Below are 26075 nucleotides of genomic sequence, written 5' to 3'. Positions count from 1 at the left end.
TAGTTCAAGGAGAGGAGAGAGTAAGACCGGTAGAGAGTTAATCAGCCAAATTGGAGGAGGAAAAAAAAGTATCAAGAATGAAGATAAGAGAAACAAACGAACAAATATAATAAAATGGGATAGGTTATAAAGTCTGCAGATTATTCTTGATTTTGAGAGGTTATCTTCTTGCTTTTTCTTTTCTCTCCCTCTTCCTGGTCGGTGACTCTGTACCCCGGGTTCTGCCCCTTTGGCACGCTCAGGTAGAGGTTTGCAGTTGATAAGTCTCTATGGCAATGTCATGTATTGTGCTTTAGTCTCGTTGGCAGTCGAAGCTCATTAGCATTTATAGGCTCCAACAGTGAGAGAGTCCGTGTTCCTGGAGCCTTTCTCCTAGTCTTTCCTTCCTCAATTAGTAGCCTGATAATCCAGCTATGGGGTTGCTGCTGCCTCTGCCTCGATAGTAAGAGGCTCAAAGAGCTGGCAACTCCCCACTCTATTTCCACTCAGCACAGGGCTCTGGGTAAGGCTCAGTCAGTCAGAGCTGCTAGCATAATCAGGCGGGCTTTCCACCCACTCAAAGACCTCTGGCTCTGCCATTCTGTCCGGTAACACAAGCAGGCGCCCACTTCCGGGGTGCTTGGAGGAAACTCTCACTCACCGTCTGCGACCAGGATATCCAGCCAGCAGTCTCACGCTCTGAGTGAAACCTGCAACCGCAGGGAAAAGTTGCAGCGTTGGAATTGAGTCTCGCTCCATCCCCGTGCGCGGCTTTTGCAAGGCACTGGGGCGGCTCGAGATTCCGCTTTGGCCCACACAAAGGCCCCTGACTCTGCCCCTCTGTGCGATAACACGGGCGCGCACTGCTGAGGCACTCGGAGGAATTGCTCACTCCTTATCTGCGCACGCAAACCAGGATATGAGGCCGGCCGCGTTTCCCTCTGAGTGAAACACTCTCCAGCATGGAAAATCTCCACCGTTGGAATTAGTTCTCACTCCCTCCCGTGCGTGGCTCTCCCAGGGCACTGGGGCTTCCCAGAGACTCTGCCCTCGGCCCACAGAAAGGCCTCTGACCCTGCCTCTCCGTGGGGCAACACGGGCACCCACTCTCGGGGCCTAGGAAGAAATTCTCGCCCACTAACTGCGCACCGACCAGGAGACCGGGTAAAATGGCCGCTCCGCTTGTCTTTCTTTGTTTGGGTTTGGCGCGAGTGTTAGCTTGTATTGCCCGGGTTGCCACAGGATCAGATTTTCCTCGGCTTGGATCTGTGTGCCACAGCCTGGTTCGGCCGTTTGTGCCGCGGTGGCCTGGATCTATTCACCCCCTTTGCCCGCCTCAGTTTCTATATTCACAGTTACCAGAGAACGCCACCCTGTTTAGGTTAGTGAGGAAGGCGGAGCATTTCTTACTCCCTTTTTCCTTCGGGGTTTGGTTATATATTTAGCCAATTTTTCACTCAATCATACCTTTGGGTGTATTGCGAAGCATCTGGAAGCTCCAAGTATAGGTTTTTCTGTTTCTGGTTGAAGATCTTGTTGAGTTTTGGGGGAGATTTATCGGTAGTGCTTCCTACCCCGCCATTACTCTGACGTCATCTCCTAATTTAGATATTTTAATGATGTTTGTTCTTCCTAACCATGAGCACGGTATGTGCTTCCACTTGTTTGTATCTTCCTTGATTTCTATTATCAATGTTTTATAATTTTCTGAGTACAAGTCCTTAGTCTCCATGGTTAAATTTACTCCTAGGTACTTTATTTTTTTGGTTGTAATAGTGAAGGGGATTGTTTTTTAATTTCTCTTTCTGACTGTTCATTGTTGGCGTATAAAAATGCCTCTGATTTCTGAATATTAATTTTATATCCTGCCACTCTGCTGAATTCATTTATCAGGTCCAGTAGTTTTTTGACTGAGACTTTAGGAGTTTCTATATGCAATATCATATCATCTTCAAATAATGATAGTTTTACTTTTTTTTCCAACTTGAATGCCTTTTATTTCTTCTTCTTGTCTGATTGCTGTGGCTAGGACTTCCAGGACTATGTTGAATAAGAATGGTAAAAGGGGGCACCCTTGCCTTGTTCCTGATCTTAAGGGGATTGCTTTTAATTTTTGCCTATTGAGTATGATGTTGGCTGTGGGTTTGTCATAGATGGCTTTTATCATGTTGGGGTATGTTCCCTGTTTTCCCATGTTGCTATGGTTCTATCATTCAGCATATTCGATCTCCCCCAACTTCATGGCCTTCAAATATTTTGATGAAAAGAGTGTCATGTTTTATTTCATTTTCTTATTTTATGAGAAGACTATCAACCAAGTTGAGATGTTCTTGGCTCTGTTCTCAGAATGACTAGTCCAAGATAGGAACAGCTTCCAGGAACCATCCTAAAGCTGAAAGTGATACCTACTTGACAAAACATTACAAAAACAGATTTTCTAGTAAGTGTCCTTTCCCCTTTCTGATTTTCCTTGACTCCCAATGGGAAAAATATATATAAGGAGCCAACCAATGATCTGGTTTTTTTACGATTTTTCTACTGATTATTTCTGTGTGTGTGTGAGAGAGAGAGAGAAACATTATTTGTTCTTCCACTTATTTTTGCATTTATTGGTTGATTCTTTTTCTAAATCATTTCTGATGATTTGAGGGGTGTGGAGGGCGTGAGAGGGGGAGTAAGGAGAGAGAGAAAGAGGAAGAGAGACAGAGATAGAGAAGCATCAACTTGGTGTTCCACTTAGTTGTTCCATTTAGTTTTGCATTTATTGGTTGCCTTTTGTATGTGCCCTGACCAGGGATTGAACCTGTGACCTCAGCACACTGGAATGATGTTCTATCCATTGGAACACCCTCCTGGGCCCATTCTCATATGATCCCTGACCAAGGATTGAACCCACAACCTTGGCATATTGGGGAAATGCTCTAGCCAACTGAGCTACCTGGCCAGGGCCCCAGTGCTTCTAATATTTTGAAACATTAGCCTTATGGTTGCTGTATATGCGAGGTTGACTTGCCCCAACTTACTGTTATGAGCTGGTATGCATAAGTAGGTGTCTAATAGAAACAAATATGACTCACCATGGTGATTATGGTTTATGAAATGGCTGCTCCATAGATAGTCAATAGGGAGGTTTAAGTATAAGCTGAGAAAGAAACACAAACCAGATGGAGGAGATTGGATGAAATGGGTTTGAGGATCCATTTCTACCTTAAATGACATATAAATTTAATAAGCCAAACTCCTCATGATACCTTTTTTTTTCTGGCCAGTTTCCACTTCTGCCCTGATTTTAATTTTCAGATCACACCACCAGGGTGATAACAACTTGGGCTCCTGATTAGACCTCTGCCAGGTGTGGCTGGAGTTCTGAGCCTGCATTGTCCTAACTCTGATGAGCCAGATACAGCATTTTATTGAGAAGCTTCTGCACAGCAAAAGAAACTGACAACAAAACAAATAGACAGCCAACTAAATGAGACATGATATTTGCAAACAACAGTGCCAATCAAGGGTTAATATCCAAAGTATATAGAGAACTCACAAAGCTCAGCAACAAACAAGCAAACAGTCCAATTTAAAAATGGGGAGAGGAACTGAACAGACATTTCTCCCAGAGGACATACAGATGGCCAACAGATATATGAAAAGATGCTCATCTTCACTAGCTATTTAAGAAATGCAAATCAAAACTACAATAAGATATTATCTCATACCTATTAAGTTGGCTATAATCAACAAGACAGGTAATAATAAGTGTTGGAGAGGCTGTGGAGAAAAAGGAACCATCATTCACTGCTGGTGGAAATGCAAATTAGTACAACCATTATTGAAAAAATGTATGGTGGTTTCTCAAAAACTTAAGAATAAAATTACCATATGACCCATCAATCCTTCTATTGAGTATCTACTGCAAAAACTCTAAAACAGTAGTAGTCAACCTGTTCCCTACGACCCTTTAGTGGGTGTTCCATCTTTCAGGGTGGGTGGTAGTGGAGCAACCAAAGTATAAATAAAAAGATAGATTTAACTGTAGCAAGTTGTTTTATAAAGGTTTATTCTGCCAAACTTAGCAAAAATCCGACATAAAGTAGTTGGTAAGTAATTATTATTATATGCTTTAAGTTGCTGTAACTCTGCTTTATAAATTTTACTAAAGTTACTTCCCTACTTTATAAATCACCATTACTGTGGAACTGGTGGGTGGTTAGAAAATTTTACTACTAACAGAGATACAGAAGTGGGTGGTAGGTATAAAAAGGTTGACTACCCCTGCTCTAAAACATTGGTACGTAAAGACACATGCACCCCCATGTTCATCGCAGCAGTATTCACGGTGGCCAAGACATGGGAACAACCAAAATGTCCCATGATAGAGGACTGGATAAAGAAGATGTGGTACACATATATACAATGAAATACTACCCAGCCATAAGAAATTATAACATAGTGACATTTACGACAACATGGATGGACCTTTAAAACATTCATATACTTATTTAACTCAGAAAAAAGCTAAGAACTGTATGATTTCACACATGAAACTGAGACTCATGGACATAGATAAAAGTGAAGTAGTTACCAAGGGGCGAGGACATGGAGGAAGGGGTAGAGGGTAAAGAGGAACAAACATATGGTGACGGAAAATTATCTGACTTTCGGTGATGGGTATATAATACAATGTAATCAACAGTTCAAATGCTATGAAACATTTTCCTAAAACCTATGTACTCTTATTGATCAGTGTCACTCTGTTCAATGTAATTTTCTAAATAAATTTAAAAAACAAAGTCCTGAGCCTCTTCTGTTGCAGGAAAATGAGGGAACAAAAGCAGACATTAAGTTGTCTTAGTGGCAGAGGCCCTAGAGAGCCTCATCATCGAGTCTGAAAAAACTCTAAGAATTCCATACGACCTTGTATTTTGGGAAAAGATTGTCCTAGGAGCCCTGATGACAGGCCTACTGATGACTCAGTAGAAATAATTTTTGTTTATATTAATTTGGTATATAGGTTTTCTTCATGGTGTGTGTGTTCCTTAGGATAAGCTTAAAATTAAGTTTTGAAATTCCTCATGATTTCTTTTTTTAAATTGTGTTGACATGGTTTCAAGTGTCCCACTCAGTGTAACACCCTCTGCACACCACATCCTGCCCCCATGCCTCATGCAAAGTCTCTTCCATCCCCATTTCTCCCCCATTACCCCTCCCCTTATCTCTACCCCTTTTCCCTCTGGCTATTGCTGCCCTGTTGTCTGTATATCTGTGTTATGTGTATGTTTTTTGATGAATCCCTTCACCTTCTTTGATCCAGACCCCTCCTACCCCTTCCCTCTGATGACTGACCATTGTTTTTATATTTAGTTTTTCATTTAAGGAAATTTGTTTTGGTTTAACAAATGAAATATTAGCTCTCTTCTTTTTTCCTTTTTATATCTAGAAGTTAACTAGCTGTCCTCTATAATTTTTATAACAATTCTTCCTATTCATAGTGATTTCGAACTAACATTGGTAGTCTGTACTTAATTCCTTTGGGCTTGCAGGTCTAGTTTAGAGTCTTCTTGGAGGTACACCTCACTGTGTGAATAGCAATTCAGTGGGAGATCTCCAATGTGATTCTCAGTTCTACAGATCCATAAATTTATGACTATACATTCAGTTCACTATATTTTTTTCTTTTGCTCCTATCTATGTTCATGGTTTTATTTTAGAATTGATCATTGCTCTCAGAATTAGTCATGAAAAATCACAATTTTTAAAATGATTTACTTTCATAGCATATAATAAATTTCCCTTTGTGCTCATCCAAAGCAGAAAGAATTCAAAATAAAGTACCCAGCCATTCTTGCTGAAAGATAATCCTGCTGAGGTAAGTTCTGACTTAGGAACGTGCTATAGAACTTTGGGGAAAGTATTATTCTCTACAGCTCTATTTCCAGGTTACTGCTAAATATACCATGTCTCCTAAGTCTTGAACATAATTAAGTAGGCTACAGAGATAAATACAGCCTGTATGTCTATACCTCTAGCAAATATTTTACCCACTACAAGCAAATCTTCCTTTCAGAAACTGAGACATGAACTGATGATTATTCAAAAAAGTGATATTTTAATCCTCAGAAGAGTGATTCTCTTGTAAGAAAGATTAAACTATCAGAACACTTTAGTCCAAGAGAAAAATAAATAGATTTATGATGAACTTTTTAAAAGCCATAAGGAACAGGAGGTATAGAAAATAGACACAAATTTATTAAATTCAACAGTATTGAAATTAGACAATATGTCTTACAACTGAAAAATACCAGTGTTTGCCTTCAAGTAGGAAGCCTCAATAAAATTTTTCCACAAAATGAATGAATGAGTAAATGAATGAATGAATAAATTTGAACTTGGAACCATTAAGCTGTACTTTACAGGTGAATTGTTGAACAAATCAAACTATATCTATCTATAACAGGGAACAACTACTGATACACTGAACCACTTGCATGATCCCAATGGAATGATGCTAAGAATAAAAAGCGAATCATCAAAGGTTACACCTCATAAAATTCTGTTTGTATAACCTGCTTGCAAAAAAATTATAGAGCTGGAGAACAGAATAGTGGTAGTCGGCGGTTCTGCATGAGTGGAAGGGAGTGGATTTAGGTATAAAGGAGAAGCCTCACAGAGCAGGACAGTTCTATATCTTACTTGTGATGGTGGTTACACTAATCTATATAGTACACCTGACTTAGTTACATAGAACCACACACACATACACTCATGCATGTAAAACTGGTAAATTCTAAACAAGATCTGTGGTTTATACTAATTTAATTTCTGAGTTTTGATATGTACTATAAATAAGATGTGATCAGTGGGAGAAACTGGGCGAAGGGAATGTAGGACGTTGCTATATTCTTTTACACTTTCTGTGTATTTATAGTTATTTCAAAGTAAAATGAGAAATAAGGTTAATTGTTGGTAAAAAGGGAATATACTTTTACTTGCATATGGTTTATCTTCATCACCTTTTAGTATCTATGACCATTTTATTTTGTCTTGTACCACACAACACACAGATGAGGGGGAAGGGATCAAAAGGTGAAGAGAAGTGAATATGGCAAGATGAATTTATTCATAAGACCAGAAAATGCAACTCACTGACTATATTCTCTAGGAGAGCCTGAGAGTACACTGTATATACTAAGGTAATAAGGAATAAACACGTTAGGGAGTTAAAAGCATATCGAGAAATTCAATAGTGTGTAGTCTCTAAAGCTGGAGCTTGTGTTAGGGAATATTGTCACAGAACTTTGCTCTGTCGGTGTAGTAGGGATGATAATATCCCAAAATGGCGTATATGATGAGCAGCAACTTTGGAATGACAGCCAGGGCAGAGCGATGTATGACCCATGGTGATCTATCAATATGGACAATAGAGCATGGTGTCCCTGAAAATAGGGTATACACAGCTAACAAGGATATAGCTGTGTGTGTGTATGTTTAAAAGCACTTAAGAATAAATGAGCCAAAGCCTGAGGTTAGTGATCCCAAAGGAAAATTACGACCCCCTCAATTAAAAAAGAGACATAGTAAAGGTCTGATTGGAATTAAAACTGTGGCTTTGATCTTCTAGTACCAGGTGATCAGCAGGCAAAGAAAGGAGCAATGGCCTCAAGGAGGAGTATATTTAGCATTAAGGTGATCTTCTGAGGGCACTCTTGGTATTTCTGTTTCCCATTTTAACTGATTTGGGGCAAGTACAGCAGCTTGGCCAGTTGAGGACATAGTAACCAAGACTCAGAATCCACAGGGATGTGGGTTTGGCCCCTGCACCAGGCAGCTCAACTAGAACAGCAGAAGTGCTGCCCACAAACCCTCTTCTTGTAAGTTTCCATAAAAATAGTAACCAACCAGTTGAAGTGAACTTGAGGAGAAAAATACATGGACCTGAACAGTAACCGGGGTAGACTATGTAATATCCTATCCCAACCCCCTTCGTCATCCCGAAGCTAGTGTTGAGTAGGGACTGCTGGTGGCTAACACTGTTCAAACACATGTTCTTGAGGTCGCTGTGCTCACCTAAAGGAGTCTCCACACCTGGTGGCGTGACTCTCTATCCCTTCTCTCCATCAGGGTAGTCCAGAGCTAGTGATGACTGATACAGGAGTACAGAGTCCCAGCCACCTTGCCACCAAGGGGGCAGGTGTGTGGTACTGCTCACCCTCTCCTCTGTGGGGTCAGATGATCATAAAATTCCACTGCAGCCAAATTGTGGCTTATTTTGTTTTTCTACACTGTCCTGCTTATCTCCGTTTCTTACTGATTTGTTCTGAGAGCACTTCCTTGTATATCACTTGTGCAAGAGTCCTTATGTCAGGCTCTGCTTTGAATAAATCCAAGGTTTAGTTGAATTGATTGCATGTATAAGACACACAGGTTGGGTGATCCCCCTATAAATACAGCCTTCTTAGAATGCGAGTTGCTAACATTGTAAGCCACGTTACCTGTGGGTATGTCCTGTCTCTCAGATATAATGATATGAGAAAAATAAGTGAAGACTATTTATCTAAAAGCAATTGTGCAAAAATGGCAAGAAGAAACAAAATGTTCAAAAGATTTAGCGGTTCAGCTGACAGTAATTCAAGACTTGACTCTTAACGGCATGGCAACCATTCATAATACATGAAAAATGTTTTGAAGTCACCAGTGATGGGATTTGGAACACTGGTGTCTTAGATGGAGTGCCCACAGGAGCAGATGCCAAAACCAGCGTCTCTAATCAAATAATTTATAATGGGGAGAACAATAAGAAGCACTGCAGGGAACCTGGGAAGTAACCCAGGGAATTGATGGAAGCTGAGATAGAATGCTGTAAGGAGCAAATTACTCCTATAGGCAGCTGGGGTTCATCCCACAGAGGGCCTCTAGACCCAGTGCAACCTGCCCCCGTTGAGGCAGGGAATTCCAGTGTTCGCAGTAGGAAACAGTCTTCTTTTTATAAATAAGGATGAAAGGACACTACAGTGAGAAATCCCGAATTCACCTGCTATGGACCGCTCTCTGCAGAGAAGAATGATGAACAGTTGACAGCTAAGGATGATGATTCAAGAACAAATAATAATCAGACACGGTGCTCTTGCATTTGTATGCCTGGGAAATTAAGATTTATTTAAGTTCAAGATCGGTTTCATATGAGAGAAAATCTGTCAGAGAAGAAATATATCAATTGGGATGACATGTTGGCTGAAAGATTTCAGATAAAATTCAAACCTTGTGTTCAGTTGGGAGAGAGATAGTAACATGGTGGGGGGCATATTTGCAGGCCAAAGTTTTTTTAAGGATATATAGATACAAACAATAGAGTGGCAATAGCAGGGGGTTGTACATTTGAAACCTGTATAGTTCAGTGAACCATGTCAACCCCGTAAGTTAAAAAAACAAAAGAGAATCAGTTGGAATGGGGTTTACAATTGTCCTCTCATGACTCAGTGCATTAAGAAGATTGGTTGATGGAAACAAGGTGTGGGTAGGTCGGGATGATCAGCAGCAGGAACCACTAGAGCAGACTGGGCGGCAGCAGGTGGTCTGGCAGCAGCTGGGGCGGCAGCAGCTAGAGATGCAACAGGTGGGGCGGCAGCAGCTAGAGATGCAGCAAGGCCTACAGCAGCATGATCCACAGCAAGGGCGGCAGCAGCAGGACCCACAGCAGGAGGGGCGGCAGCAGGTGGAGATGCAACAAGGCCTGCAGCAGCATGATCCACAGCAAGGGCGGCAGCAGCAGGACCCACAGCATGAGGGGCGGCAGCAGCTAGAAATGCAGCAGGGGCGGCAACAGGGTGTCTGGCAGCAGCTGGGGCGGCAGCAGCTGGAGATGCAGCAGGTAGGCCTGCAGCAGCAGGACCCACAGCAAGGGCGGCAGCAGCAGGACCCACAGCAAGGGCGGCAGCAGCTGGACACACAGCAGCTGGGGCGGCAGCAGGTGGTCCTGCAGCAGGTGGTCTGGCAGCAGGTGGGGCGGCAGCAGGTGGTCTGGCAGCAGGAGGGGCGGCAGCAGGTCTCCTGGCCACAGCCCTGGTCAGAGCAGGCGGATCCACAAGAGTTGACCATGGTGTCAGAGGGTGGAGGTTCTGAGTGAGTTTTCAGGAAGGTGGGTTTGGAAGGTTTGGAGGTCTGCTTGTCCTGGGTCCCCTTTTATACCCTGCTGAGGGGCCACTGTCATCAGATGCAGTGCTCTTTCCTTGTCATTGTTTGTCCTAATTAGCAGGCAATTATCAAATTAGCCAAGTTTGTTTTCCTGGTTAATCTTTTCAAGATGGATGGAAAACGCTGCTTCCTTTTCCTGCTGTGTTAGGGTCCATCACTTCCGCTCTTCCTGGTCTTGTCTTCCGTGTCTCCCTTGCTTCAGCTTCCTCAAAGAACGCTGTCACGTGACTTCTGCCTTTAGCCGGTGTGTGTGTAACAGAAATTCTTGGGTGACAAAAATTTTAATAAGCCACATTCTTTTTGGTGACTTGGGAGGGTAAAGCTGCATTTTAGTGTAATGACTCATTCATCGTGGGTCAGGTGAGCAGAGAAACTTTGAATGGGAAACAGGGCACCACTGGCATAAGAATAAAAGTCTTAGGATATTTCTTCTCCCACAGTGAATCTTGGCCAACTTTCTGGATTTTCAGAGGGGAAACAATTAGCATGAGATTTACTATCTTAGCAACTTTTTAAGTGTACCATAATGTCATAATGTATTATTGTTATAAGCAAAAGCATATTATAAGCGTATTGTACAGCAGATCTCTAAATCATCTTTCGTTTAACTGAAATTTTCTACCCATTGAACATCTAGCCATTTGCTCCTCCTCCCACCCCTGGAAACCACCATTTTATTCACTTTTTAAATTTTGATCTTTCAGCTACCTCATGTAAGTGAAATAAATCATGCACTATTTGTCCTTCTGTGACTAGCTTATTTCACTGAACATAATGTCTTCCAGGTCCATTTATATTGTCACAAATGGCAGGATTTCCTTTTATAAAGACCAAATACATATATTTATATTAATGTATCAGTGTTGGCATTCCGAGTATAATGGCAACGTTGGTGGCAGTCGATGTGGACTTGGATAATGTGAAACACCTATGTCTTTTTTTACTAGAAACGGCTTCAGTATTTCTTGTCGATGTGCAGTGGACAGATACAGACCAGCAGTTCTCAGTCTCTCACACCTGACACCAGGAGTAACAGGATGTTTAAAGCTTTTCAAATCATGATTTTTTTCTTTCAGCATCTCTCCCAACTTCATGATCTCCAAGTATTTTGATGAAAAGGCTCCCATATTTTATTTCTCATTTCTATATTTCATGAGAAGACTCTCAACCTGGTTGAGATGTCCTTGGCTCTGTTCTCAGGAGGACTAGTCCATGCCAGGAGGGCTACCCAGGACCCATCCGAAAGCTGAAACTGATATCAGAATGTAATACAAAAACAGATTTTACAGTAATTGTCCTTTTTCCCCATATTCTCCTGATGCCAGAGGGGGAAATACATACTTACAGGGCCAACTGAACTGTCAGTACCCCTCATTTTTTTAAAACACTAGCCAGTTAGTCATATGGTTGCTGTATGTGAGAGATCGATTTGCCCCAAATTACTGTAATGGACTGGTATGGAAAAGTGGGTGTCTCATAGAAACAAATATGACTCACCATGGTGAATATGGTTTGTGGAATGGCTGCCTCCATAGATAGTCAATGGGGAGGTTTAACTATAAGCTGAGAAAGAATCAAAAACCAGATGGAGGAGATTGGATAAAATAGGTTTCAGGATCCATTTCTACCTTAAGTGACTTAAAAATCTTATAAACCAAATTTCTTATGTTGCATTTTAAATTCCCGGCCAGTTTTCACATCTGCACTGGCTCAAATTTTCAGGTTGACACGGTTGGGGTGATAACCACTGGGCTCCTGACTGGACCTCTGCTGGGAGGTGTGACTGGTGTTCTGAGCCTGCATTGTCCTAACTCTGATGAACCAGAAACAGCATTTTACTAGAAATGTCCTCTTCTGTCACAGAACAAAAGCAGATATCAAGTTCTCATGGGGTAAAGGGTAGATAGCCCTATTATGGAACCTGAAGAAATGTTTAGATTTCTATATGACCTTGTATATGACCTTGTATTATGGGGAGAGTGTCCCCTGCGAGTCCTGATGACAGACCTACTGATGACTCAGTGGAGAGAATATTTATTTATATTAATTGGCTACATTTTTTTTCCTTAACGTGTGTATGTGTGTGTGTGTGTTTTGTTCTTCTAGTTTAGGGGTCGGGAACCTATGGCTCACGAGCCAGATGTGGCACTTTTGATGGCTGCATCTGGCACGCAGACAAATCTTTAATAAAAAAATAATAACATTAAAAATATAAAACATTCTCATGTATTACAGTCCATTCATTTCTTACCGCTCATGTTCATGGTTGCAGGTGGCTGGAGCCAATCACAGCTGTCCTCTGGGATAACACCAAATTTTTATTAGATAATGCATAAGGTACACAGGTCGTTGTATGGCTCTCACAGAATTACATTTTAAAATATGTATGTAGTGTTTATGGCTCTCTCAGCCAAAAAGGTTCCCAACCCCTGTTCTAGTTGCTTAAGATAAGCTTAAGACTATGTTTGGAAATCCCTTCTGATTTCTTTTAGAACTTTAACTGTTTTGTTTTTATATTGAGTTTTTCACTCCAATGAAGTTTGTTTTGATTTTATGGATGAAGTAATATCTCTCCTTTGTTTCCTTCTTTCTTTATCCTTAATTTAACTAGCTGACCTACGCCAATTTAAAAAATAATTCTTCCCTTACATGGTGATTTTAAACTGCCACTATTTTTTCGTACTTAATTTTCATAGGCTTTTGGGTCTATTTCTGGACTCTATTCAGTGGAAAACCTCACTGTTTGAAAATCACTGGGTGGGTAGGAAGGTCCCTAATGTGACTTGCTGTTCTAAAGTCCATAATCTTTTCAAAATTCTCTCTCACTTGACTATACCTAGGTCTCCTTTCTTTCTATGTTCATGCTTTTATTTTAAAATTTATGATTGTTTTTGAGACATAATCATGTAAATCCCATTTTAAAGAGTATTCGCTGTTATAGGTTATAAGAAATGTCCTTTTGTGCTTATGCAAAGAAGCAGAGAATTTAAAATAAAGTGCCCTGCAATACATGTAGTAATGATAATCTTGCTGAGATCAGTTATGACTTAGGAGAGTGATGTAGACCTCTTGGAAAATTATTTGTCTCCACAGCTACGTTTCTAGGTTACTGCTAAAATCACCCATACCCTCTGAATGGTGGCCACAGGGATGGGATCACCACAACCTGTATTTCTATACTTCTAGCACCATATTTTACCTGCTTCATGCCTGTCTTCAACTGAGAATTTAACTGAGTTCTCAACTTTATGATTATCTTAAAAAAGTTATATTTACATTCTCAGGAGAAAACAGTGATTCTCTTGCAAGAAAGAATAAAACATCAGAACCCTTTAGTTGAAGGAGAAAATTATAGATTGATGACCTGTTTTAAAAGCCATAAAAACAAGAGCTAAAGAAAAGAGATCAATTTACTATATCCAAGACTATTAAAACTAGACAGTTGTGGCTTGCATCTGAAAAGTGTCAGTATTTCTGCTTGACACCTGCAAGTAGGAAGCCTCAATAAATATTTCCAAACAGTAAATAAATAAGTAATCTATTTTAACTTGCAACAGCCCAGATGTCCTTCCCAGGTAACTGGTGGAACACACACACTGTGACACACCCATTCTGGGGAGTACATTCAGCAATACAAAGGAACGAGCTCTTGGTACACTGAACAACTTGCATGATCTCAAGGGAAGGATGCTGAGTGTATAAAGCCAGTTACCAAAGGCTACATACTGTACGACCCCATCTGGAGAACATGCTTGAAGTACAATTATGGAGGCGGAGAACAAAGCAGTGGTTGCCAGGGGTCATGGGGGGTGAGTGGGAAAGAGTGGCTTTGGCTGTAAAGGGGTAAAATGTGGGAACCTATGGAGACAGAGCAGGTCTGGATCTTGATTGCAGTGATGTTTACACAAATCTATACACAAGATAAAATTGCATACAAGTGCTCACACGCAGGTGCATATAAATACTAGTGAAATCTAAACAAGTTCTGTGGGTTATGCCAAAGTGAATTTCTAAATTTGAGATTGCTATAATTATATAAGATGTGGCTATTGGAGGAAATTGAGTGGAGTGTACATGGGACTTCGCTGTTCTGTTTTTTCCAACCTCCTGTGAATCTATCTTTATTTCAAAATTAAATGTAAAATGAGGCTAATTGGGTATAAAAGGAAGCATGAGTTTGTCTACCATGCCTGTTTACTTCATTCAATCTTTTTGACAACATCATTTTTTTTTCAATCCAATTTCTATTTGAGAACTAGAGAGGTTCTTACAGATATGATATAAAATCTTAAAATCCTAGTCTGTTGCCTGGAAGCCAGAAACATGTAGATTTTCAAAATTACTTTTTTATTAAGTATAAGAGTGCAACACAAGATATACCCCTTAGAAAAATTTAAATATACAAAACAATATTGTCAGCTGTAAGCACTATGTTGTATAACGGATCTCCTGAACTTACCTTGCATAACTAAAACTTTGTGCTTTTTGACCAACATCTGATTTCCTCCTTCTCTTAGCCCCTGGAATCGCCTTTCTACTCTCTGCTTCAATTTTTGAGTATTTTAGATTCCCCATGTGAGGTTACACTGTAGCTGTCTTTCTGTGTTGGCTGATTTCACTTAGCATCATACCCTCCAGGCCTATCCGTGTTGTTCAAGAGGCAGTATTTGCTTTGTTTCTATTGCTGAATACAAGATCTATATATCACATTTTCTTTATCCATTCATCTATCCATGGACACTTAGGTTGTTTTTATATGTTGGCTATTGGGAATTACATTACCATAAACATGGAAGTACTGGTATCCCTTAGAAATCCTAGCTTCAATTCCTTCAGATAAATATCTAGAAATAGGATTGCTGTATTCAGTGGTAGTTCTATTTACTATAATTTTCTGAGGAACTTCTATACCATTCTCCATAAGAGTTATACCAATTTACATTCTCACCAACAGTGTGCTTCCCTTTTTTTTATATCCTTATAAATACTTCCTATCCTTTTTTATCTTAATAGCCATCTTAGCAGGTGTGAGGTAATACATCTCATTATGCTTTTGATTTTGCATTTCCCTGATGGTTAATGATATAGTACAGTCTTTTTTTTTTTTTTTTTTTTTTTATAATTTTATTTTTTTAATGGGGTGACATCAATAAATCAGGATACATATATTCAAAGATAACAAGTCCAGGTTATCTTGTCGTTCAATTATGTTGCATACCCACCACCCAAAGTCAGATTGTCCTCTGTCACCTTCTATCTTGTTTTCTTTGTGCCCCTCCCCACCCCCTAACCCTCTCCCATTCCCCCCTCCCCCCCGTAACCACCACATTCTTGTCAATGTCTCTTAGTTTCAGTATTATGTCCCACCTACGTATGGAATAATACAGTTCCTGGTTTTTTCTGATTTACTTATTTCGCTTCGTATCATGTTATCAAGATCCCACCATTTTGCTGTAAATGTTCCGATGTCATCATTTCTTATGGCTGAGTAGTATTCCATAGTGTATATGTGCCACATCTTCTTTATCCAGTCATCTATTGATGGGCTTTTTGGTTGTTTCCATGTCCTGGCCACTGTGAACAATGCTGCAATAAACATGGGGCTGCATGTGTCTTTACGTATCAATGTTTCTGAGTTTTGGGGATATATACCCAGTAGAGGGATTGCTGGGTCATAAAGCAGTTCTATTTTCAGTTTTTTGAGGAACCACCATACTTTCTTCCATAATGGTTGTACTACTTTACATTCCCACCAACAGTGTATGAGGGTTCCTTTTTCTCCACAGCCTCTCCAACATTTGCTATTACCTGACTTGCTAATAACAGCTAATCGAACAGGTGTGAGGTGGTATCTCATTGCCGTTTTGATTTGCATTTCTCTAATAGCTAAAGAAGATGAGCATCTTTTCATATATCTGTTGGCCATTTGTATTTCTTCCTGGGAGAAGTGTCTATTCATATCCTCTTCCCATTTTTTTATTGGATTGTTTGTTTGTTTGTTGTTGAGTTTTATGAGTTCTTTGTATATTTTGGATATTAGGCCCTTATCTGAGCTGTTGTTTGTAAATATCATTTCCCATTTAGTTGGCTTTCTGTTTATTTTGTTATCAGTTTCTCTTGCTGAGCAAAAACTTCTTAGTCTGATGTAGTCCCATTCATTAATTTTTGCCTTCACTTCTCTTGCCATTGGAGTCAAATTCATAAAATGCTCTTTAAAACCCAGGTCCATGAGTTGAGTACCTATGTCTTCTTCTATGTACTTAATTGTTTCAGGTCTTATGTTTAGATCTTTGATCCATTTTGAGTTAATTTTTGTACAGGGAGAGAGACTGTAGTCCAGTTTCATTCTTTTGCATGTGGCTTTCCAGTTTTCCCAGCACCATTTATTGAAGATGCTTTCTTTTCTCCATTGTGTGTTGTTGGCCCCTTTATCAAAAATTATTTGACTATATATATATGGTTTTATTTCTGGACTTTCTATTCTGTTCCATTGGTCTGAGTGTCTATTTTTCTGCCAATACCATGCTGTTTTGATTGTCGTGGCCCTATAATAGAGTTTGAAGTCAGGTATTGTTATGCCCCCAGCTTCATTCTTTTTCTTTAGGATTGCTTTGGCTATTGGGGGTTTTTTATAGTTCCATATAAATCTGATGATTTTTTGCTCTATTTCTTTAAAAAACGTCATTGGAAGTTTGATGGGAATTGCATTAAATTTGCATATTGCTTTGGGTAATATAGCCATCTTGATTATATTTATTCTTCCTAGCCAAGAACAAGGTATATTCTTCCATCTCATTATATCTTTTTCGATTTCCCTTAACAATGGTTTATAGTTTTCATTATATAAGTCCTTTACATTCTTTGTTATGTTTATTCCTAAGTATTTTATTTTTTTTGTTGCAATCGTGAAGGGGATTATTCTTTTGAGTTCCTTCTCAGTTGTTTCATTGTTGGCATATAGAAAGGCTATTGACTTCTGTATGTTAATTTTGTATCCTGCGACCTTACTGTATTGGCTTATTGTTTCTAGTAGTCTTTTTGTGGATTCTTTGGGGTTTTCGATGTATAGGATCATATCATCTGCAAAAAGTGATACCTTTACTTCTTCTTTTCCGATATGGATGCCTTTTATTTCTTTGTCTTGTCTGATTGCTGTGGCGAGAACCTCTAGTACCACATTAAATAAGAGTGGAGAGAGTGGACAACCCTGTCTTGTTCCTGATTTAAGGGGGAAAGCCTTCAGTTTAGTGCCATTTAATATGATGTTAGCTGATGGTTTATCATATATGGCCTTTATCCTGTTGAGATATTTTCCTTCTATACCCATTTTGTTGAGAGTCTTAAACATAAAATTGTGTTGTATTTTATCAAAAGCCTTTTCTGCATCTATTGATAAGATCATGTGGTTTTTGTTCTTTGTTTTGTTGATATGGTGTATTACATTAACCGTTTTACGTATGTTGAACCATCCTTGAGATTCTGGGATGAATCCCACTTGATCATGATGTATTATTTTTTTAATATGTTGTTGTATTCGATTTGCTAGTATTTTGTTTAGTATTTTAGCATCTGTATTCATTAGAGATATTGGTCTGTAGTTTTCTTTTTTTGTGCCATCCTTGCCTGGTTTTGGGATGAGGGTTATGTTGGCCTCATAAAATGTGTTTGGAAGTATTGCTTCTTCTTCAATTTTTTGGAAGACTTTGAGTAGAATAGGAACCAAGTCTTCTTTGAATGTTTGATAAAATTCACTGGTATAGCCGTCAGGGCCTGGACTTTTATTTTGGGGGAGGTTTTTAATGGTTTTTTCTATTTCTTTTCTACTGATAGGTCTCTTTAGGCTTTCTGCTTCTTCTTGACTCAGTCTAGGAAGGTTGTATTTTTCTAGGAATTTATCCATTTCTTCTAGGTTGTTGAATTTAGTGGCATAAAGTTTTTCATAGTATTCTACAATAATTCTTTGTATATCTACAGTGTCCGTGGTGATTTCTCCTCTTTCATTTTGGATTTTGTTTATATGAGTTCTTTCTCTTTTTTCCTTGGTAAGTCTTGCCAAGGGTTTGTCAATTTTGTTGATCTTTTCAAAGAACCAGCTCCTTGTTCTATTAATTTTTTCTATAGTTTTTCTGTTCTCTAATTCATTTATTTCTGCTCTGATTTTTATTATTTCCTTTCTTCGGCTGGTTTTGGGTTGTCTTTGTTCTTCTTTTTCTAGTTCCTTAAGGTGGGAAGTTAAGTGGTTCACTTGGACTCTCTCTTGTTTGTTCATATATGCCTGAAGCGATATGAACTTCCCTCTTATCACTGCTTTTGCTGCATCCCATAGATTCTGATATGTCATATTGTCATTTTCATTAGTCTGTATATATCTTTTGATCTCTGCACTTATTTCTTCTTTGACCCATTCATTTTTTAAAAGTATGTTGTTTAGTTTCCACATTTTTGTGGGATTTTTTTCCTCTTTTTTGCAGTTGAATTCTAGTTTCAAGGCTTTATGATCAGAAAATATGCTTGGTACAACTTCAATTTTTCTGAATTTGCTGATGTTGTTTTTGTGGCCCAACATATGGTCAATTCTTGAGAATGATCCATGTACACTGGAGAAAAATGTATACTCAGTCACTTTGGGATGAAATGTCCTGTAGATGTCTATCATATCCAGGTGCTCTAGTGTTTTGTTTAAGGCCACTATGTCTTTGTTGATTCTCTGTTTGGATGACCGATCTAGAGCCGTCAGCGGTGTATTGAGGTCTCCAAGTATGATTGTATTTTTGTCAGTTTTTGTTTTAAGATCAATAAGTAGCTGTCTTATATATTTTGGTGCTCCTTGGTTTGGTGCATATATATTAAGAATTGTTATGTCTTCTTGATTCAGTGTCCCCTTAGCCATTATGAAATGGCCATTTTTGTCTCTGAGTACTTTTCCTGTCTTGTAGTCAGCATTATCCGATATGAGTATTGCTACACCTGCTTTTTTTTGGATGTTATTTGCTTGGAGTATTGTTTTCCAGCCTTTCACTTTGAATTTGTTTTTATCCTTGTTACTTAGATGAGTTTCCTGTAGGCAGCATACAGTTGGATTTTCTTTTTTAATCCATTCTGCTACTTTGTGCCTTTTTATTGGTGAGTTTAATCCGTTTACATTTAGTGTAATTATTGATACTTGTGAGTTCCCTATTGCCATTTTATATCTTGCTTTCTGTTAGTTTTGTGTCTTGTTTGATCCTTCTCTTTCGTTTTTCTATCTTTTGTTTTTATTTGGTTGTATTCCATACATCTTTCCTCTGTTGCTATCTTTTTTATCTCATGTGCTTCTGTGGTGGTTTTTTCAATGGTGGTTACCTTTGAGTAATGAAAAGGGTCCCTACCCTGTTCATTGTAGCGAACTATTTTGTGAGTACTTTTGCACTCCATCGTCCTTTGCTACTGTTAATCTCCATCTTCTCCCCCTCTTTCTTTTTGTTGTTGTCACAGTTTAAATTTGGTTTTATTGTGTTCTTCTTGGAGCTTTTACTTGTGGCTCTGTTTTTTTTTTTGTTCTTTGTATCTGATTGGAGAACCCCCTTTAGTAATTCCTGGAGTGGGGGTTTTCTGATAATAAATTCCCTCATCTTTTCTGTATCTGTGAATGTTTTTATTTCTCCTTCGTATTTGAAGGATAGCTTTGATGGGTATAGTATTCATGGCTGAAAGTTCCTCTCTTTCAGGACTTTAAATATTGGGGTCCACTCTCTTCTAGCTTGTAGAGTTTCTGCTGAGAAATCTGATGATAATCTAATGGGCCTTCCTTTATATGTTGTATTCTTCTTTTCCCTGGCTGCCTTGAGAATTTTTTCTTTGCTGTTGGTTTGTGTCAATTTCATTATGATATGCCTTGGAGTAGGTTTGTTGGGGTTAAGAAAACTTGGAGTTCTGTTTGCTTCTTGAACTTCAGGCTTTAGTTCTTTCCACAGGCTTGGGAAGTTCTCATCTATTATTTGTTTGAGTATGTTCTCCATTCCATTTTCTCTCTCTTCTCCCTCTGATATACCTATTATTTTTATGTTATTCTTTTTGATGGAGTCAGATAATTCTTGTAGGGCTATCTTATTTTTTTTTAATTTTTGAGTCTCTTTCTTCATCTCTCTGTTGTGCCTCATGTTGCTTGTCTTCTATTTCACTAATCCTCTCTTCTATCCGGCCTGTTCTATTAGCTAAGCTTGATACCTCGTTTTTCAGCTCATGAACTGAGTTTTTCATCTCTGTTTGATTTGTTTTTATAGTTTCAATTTCCCTGGAAATATATTCTTTGTGTTCATTGAGTTGTTTTCTGAGCTCCCTAAATTGCCTTTCTGTGTTTTCTTGTATATCTCGGAGAATTTTTAGGATTTCTATCTTGAATCTCTGTCATTTAGCTCCAAAGTTTCCAATATATTAAATTTTTTCTCCATAGATTTTTCCTCATCTAGCTGTGTTACCTCTCTTTCTTTTGTATCCATGATATTCGATTTTCTCTTCCTTAATGGCATCTGAGGGTGGTTTTGTTGATAGTATTAATGAGATTTAATAAAGAATAAAAAGTTAAAAAAAATAAAAAAAATAAATCGAAAAGAGTTGTTTTTTTTAAAAAAAATTAATAATGAAATAAAGAAAAATAAAATAAAATAAAAATTTTTAAAAAAAGGAAATTATTCCCCCCTCCTTTTTTCCTCTCCTCTCCTCTCCCCTCTTTCTTGAGAAAATCTTGTGGTGGACTGTGAGTTATAACAAACAATGCCTGTGATGGAGGGCCTGAATTGGGGAAAAGTAATAAAGGGGCAAAAAAGAAAAAAAGAAAAAAAAAAAAAAAAAAAGGAAAAAAAAAAAGAAAAAAGTAAAAAAAAAGAGCGTATGGACCCACAAAAAGCAAATAAGGAAAAAATTTTGGTCAAGAATAAAATGATTTGCTTTTAGGTGTTGGTTGTCTAAGAGTTATGATGAGAGGAATAAGAGGAAAATGGAAAAATGGGGGGACAAATTAAAAACTTACTATTGTATTTAGTGGAACAAGAACTAGATAATATGGAGAGCCAGGGATGGGAGCAGTGCTAGTGAGTTAAAAAGGTGAAGTAAAAACCCCCCAAAATGCCACAAACATAGGTTTGAGTCCCAGATAAGATAATTTGTTTGTTATTGAGGTTTGAATGAGAGGAGATGTAAAGGAGAAAGGAAGAAACTAATATAGAGGGAGAAAAGAAAGAGAGAGAGAGAAAAAAAAGAGGGAACCACTAAAAGAAGAAAAAAGAAAGGAGAGAGAGAGAGAGTTAAGGGTTTTGGAGTGCAACCCTCATAGAGAGAAAGGAAGAGAAGAGAAAATATAATGGGAGATGTAACACTTATGGGTAGTGTAGTTCAAGGAGAGGAGAGAGTAAGACCAGTAGAGAGTTAATCGGCCAAATTGGAGGAAGAAAAAAAAGTATCAAGAATGAAGATAAGAGAAACAAACCAACAAATATAATAAAATGTGATAGGTTATAAAGTCTGCAGATTATTCTTGATTTTGAGAGGTTATCTTCTTGCTTTTTCTTTTCTCTCCCTCTTCCTGGTCGGTGACTCTGTACCCCGGGTTCTGCCCCTTTGGCACGCTCAGGTAGAGGCTTGCAGTTGATAAGTCTCTATGGCAATGTCATGTATTGTGCTTTAGTCTCATGGGAGTCGAGGCTCATTAGCATTTATAGGCTCCGACAGTGAGAGAGTCCGTGTTCCTGGAGCCTTTCTCCTAGTCTTTCCTTCCTCAATTAGTAGCCTGATAATCCAGCTATGGGGTTGCTGCTGCCTCTGCCTCGATAGTAAGAGGCTCAAAGAGCTGGCAACTCCCCACTCTATTTCCACTCAGCACAGGGCTCTGGGTAAGGCTCAGTCAGTCAGAGCTGCTAGCATAATCAGGCGGGCTTTCCGCCCACTCAAAGACCACTGGCTCTGCCACTCTGTCCGGTAACACAAGCGGGCGCCCACTTCTGGGGGGCGCTTGGAGGAAACTCTCACTCACTGTCTGCGACCAGGATATCCAGCCAGCAGTCTCACGCTCTGAGTGAAACCCCCAACCGCAGGGAAAAGTTGCAGCGTTGGAATTGAGTCTCGCTCCGTCCCCGTGCGCGGCTTTTGCAAGGCGCTGGGGCGGCTCGAGATTCCGCTTTGGCCCACACAAAGGCCCCTGACTCTGCCCCTCTCTGCGATAACACGGGCGCGCACTGCGGAGGCACTCGGAGGAATCGCTCACTCCTTATCTGCGCGCGCATACCAGGATATGAGGCCGGCCGCGGTTCCCTCTGCGTGAAACCCTCACCAGCACGGAAAATCTCCACCGTTGGAAGTAGTTCTCACTCCCTCCCGTGCGTGGCTTTCCCAGGGCGCTGGGGCTGCCCAGAGACTCTGTCCTCGGCCCACAGAAAGGCCTCTGACCCTGCCTCTCCGTGGGGCAACACGGGCACCCACTCTCAAGGCCTAGGAAGAAATTCTCGCCCACTAACTGCGCACCGACCAGGAGACCGGGTAAAATGGCCGCTCCGCTTGTCTTTCTTTGTTTGGGTTTGGCGCGAGTTTTAGCTTGTATTGCCCGGGTTGCCACAGGATCAGATTTTCCTCGGCTTGGATCTGTGTGCCACAGCCTGGTTCGGCCGTTTGTGCCGCGGCGGCCTGGATCTATTCACCCCCTTTGCCCGCCTCAGTTTCTATATTCACAGTTACCAGAGAAAGCTGCCCTGTTTAGGTTAGTGAGGAAGGCGGAGCATTTCTTACTCCCTTTTTCCTTCGGGGTTTGGTTATATATTTAGCCAATTTTTCACTCAATCATACCTTTGGGTGTATTTTGAAGCATCTGGAAGCTCCAAGTATAGGTTTTTCTGTTTCTGGTTGAAGATCTTGTTGAGTTTTGGGGGAGATTTATCGGTATCGCTTCCTACCCTGCCATTACTCTGACGTCATCCCGGTATAGTACAGTCTTGATAGGTGGGTATTGTGATTCTTTTTCCAGAGAAAAGCAGTCCTAGGTTGAGAGGGTTTAGGTAACCAGTTTCAGAGCACAGTAGCATGCAGTACAGCCAAAATTCCGATCTAACTTTAATTCCCAAGTCCAGGGGCTATCCTCTACACTGAGCTGCCTCCATTTCGATAGGTTTAAATGAACGCATGGCTTATAGATTACTAAGGACATTTTATTTTTTGGTAGCAGTTGTAATCCATAGTGCTCATGTTACATGAGTTAAAGTCAAGATGACTCTCTTTAAACCTTCTCTTATTTCTGCTGTAAGATTGAATTCTGGTCTGAATAAAAATCTCATTGATAAATGCCGACTTAATTTTTCTATTGAAGATTCCCCTGAGAATTCCTGTGTTGTGGGAAAAGAGACAGCGATATCCACTGAACATTTCATTACTTAGAAATAATGAGAGATGAGCAGTTTTAGTGCCTTTGAATGCCAAACATTTTATTGGGGAACATCAAGCAATTCCACGTAGAAATAGATTCCATAGAAAACCATTAGAATGAAAATATCTATAAGGGAACATTCGAAAACTCCTACATTTTGAATCAAAATTATAAAACATTTTGATGTAGACTCTGACTGTAAATTCTAACTAACTAATAGTAAAATGTTTCTAGAACAAGGAGAAGGAGAAGGAGGAGGAGGAAGAGGAGGAGAGGGAGGAGGAGGAAGAAGAAGAGGGAGAAGAAGAAGAAGAAGGAAGAGGAGGAGGAGGAGAAGAAGAAGGGGGAGGGGAAGGGTTAGGGGGAGGAGAAGGGGGAGGGGGAGGAGAAGAAAGAAGAAGAGGAAGGAAAAGAAGAAGAAGAGAAAGAGGAAAAGGAGGAGGAAGAGGAATAATATGGAAGCCAGAGGTTTCCAAATCAGTCCATGGGTCAGTTTGGAAGTTCATGACATCAAGAAGTGCCACATGTTTTTTGAATGGGATGACCTCTCTGTAGACTAAAGATTTGGGTCAAATAGGTTCAAGTTCAGAGTAGGAAACTCAGCAGCAAGAACCATTGCAGCAGCTGGAGTGACAGCAGGTTGTTCTGCAGCAGGTGGTCTGGTAACAGACTGGACAGCAGCAGCTGGACCCACAGCAGCTGGGGCGGCAGCAGGTGGTCTGGCAGCAGACTGGACGGCAGCAGCTGGACCCACAGCAGCTGGGGCGGCAGCAGGTGGTCTGGCAACAGACTGGACGGCAGCAGCTGGACCCACAGCAGCTGGGGCGGCAGCAGGTGGTCTGGCAACAGACTGGACGGCAGCAGCTGGACCCACAGCAGCTGGGGCGGCAGCAGGTGGTCTGGCAGCAGACTGGACGGCAGCAGCTGGACCCACAGCAGCTGGGGCGGCAGCAGGTGGTCTGGCAGCAGACTGGACGGCAGCAGCTGGACCCACAGCAGCTGGGGCGGCAGCAGGTGGTCTGGCAACAGACTGGACGGCAGCAGCTGGGGCGGCAGCAGGTGGTCTGGCAGCAGACTGGACGGCAGCAGCTGGACCCACAGCAGCTGGGGCGGCAGCAGGTGGTCTGGCAACAGACTGGACGGCAGCAGCTGGACCCACAGCAGCTGGGGCGGCAGCAGGTGGTCTGGCAACAGACTGGACGGCAGCAGCTGGACCCACAGCAGCTGGGGCGGCAGCAGGTGGTCTGGCAGCAGCTGGGGCGGCAGCAGCTGGACCCACAGCAGCTGGGGCGGCAGCAGGTGGTCTGGCAGCAGACTGGACGGCAGCAGCTGGACCCACAGCAGCTGGGGCGGCAGCAGGTGGTCTGGCAGCAGCTGGGGCGGCAGCAGCTGGACCCACAGCAGCTGGGGCGGCAGCAGGTGGTCTGGCAGCAGACTGGACGGCAGCAGCTGGACCCACAGCAGCTGGGGCAGCAGCAGGTGGTCTGACAGCAGCTGGGGCGGCAGCAGGTCTCCTGGCAGAGGCCCTGGCCACAGCCCTGGTCAGAGCAGGTGGAGCCACAACGAGAGTTGACCATGGTGTCAGAGGGCGGAGGTTCTGGGTGGGTTTTCAGAAGAGTGTATTTCTTGAATCTGAAAGTCTTCTTGTACCAGGTTCTCTTTTATACCCTGCTGACAGAGCTCTTTCCTGGTTTTTGTATACCTTATTGTTTACCATAATAATTAAAGCAGTTGTTCAACTGCGAAATTATGTTTTCCAAATTGGATGGAAAATATTGTTTCTTTTTCCTGATGGATTAAGATTGATCTCATTAGCTCTTCCTGCGTCATATCTTGGTTTCTTCCTTTGTCTGGATCATCTTGGCTCAGAGGCTGGTAAAACATTGTAGGCTGAATGTGTTGACTCTCACTCTGTCTGATCTTTCCTCCTGAATCATCTCTTATAATTCCTTCCTTCTGGGCATCATCTGTTTACAGATACTGCAGCTCCTTCCATAGAGCAATTGTTATGTGAACTTTGACATGAAATAGTCCACGTGTCACTCTTTCCCATCTGTGGGTCTTACATGCCTGCAATTTTTGTAGTACTACTTCTGGAGAAAAGATTTATTGCCATTTACAATATGGATGGTCCTTGAGAACATACTGAGTGAAATAAGTAAATCAGAAAAAGCTGAGAACTGTATGATTTCACACATAGGTGGGATATAAAACTGAGACTCATGGACATAGATAAAAGTGAAATGGTTACCACAGAAAGGGATACTTGGTTGGAGGGGCAAGAAGGGTCTAAAGAGGAACAAATATACAGTGACAAAAAATGCTTTGACTTTGGGCACTGAGTATACAACATAATCAACAGTTCAAATGCTATAGAAATGTTTATCTGAAACCTATGTACTCTTACTGATCAACATCACCCTGTTAAATTTAATTTTCTAAATAAAACTTTAAAAATAGATTTAGTCACAGGTCCAATCCAGATATAAGAAAATCTCAGGAGGACAGAATCATAACATGGAAA

The 26075-nt window shown here is 40.7% G+C and overlaps 2 protein-coding genes across 3 annotated transcripts; both read right to left on the bottom strand.

Moving 5' to 3' along the window:
• Positions 1–9501: 9501 nt before the first annotated feature.
• LOC136323589 (keratin-associated protein 4-3-like) lies at positions 9502–10068 on the bottom strand. 2 transcript variants are annotated; one of them, XM_066255437.1, is made up of 2 exons: positions 9662–10068; positions 9502–9601 (listed from the first exon to the last, which is right to left on the bottom strand). In XM_066255437.1, the coding sequence occupies exons 1-2, from the start codon at positions 10066–10068 to the stop codon at positions 9502–9504; spliced, it is 507 nt and encodes a 168-aa protein (XP_066111534.1). The 2 variants fall into 2 exon arrangements, with proteins under 2 accessions (XP_066111534.1, XP_066111533.1); XM_066255436.1 differs by having other exon boundaries at positions 9502–10068.
• A 14082-nt stretch (positions 10069–24150) lies between these two features.
• On the bottom strand, positions 24151–25128 carry LOC136322675 (keratin-associated protein 4-3-like). The gene has a single exon (XM_066254577.1). It carries the CDS (start codon positions 25126–25128, stop codon positions 24151–24153), a length of 978 nt encoding a protein of 325 aa, XP_066110674.1.
• Between the last annotated feature and the right edge of the window lie 947 nt (positions 25129–26075).

This window comes from Saccopteryx bilineata, chromosome 2 (assembly GCF_036850765.1).
Source record: "Saccopteryx bilineata isolate mSacBil1 chromosome 2, mSacBil1_pri_phased_curated, whole genome shotgun sequence".
NCBI lineage: Eukaryota > Metazoa > Chordata > Mammalia > Chiroptera > Emballonuridae > Saccopteryx > Saccopteryx bilineata.
This window is presented reverse-complemented; position numbering and strand designations above follow the sequence as displayed.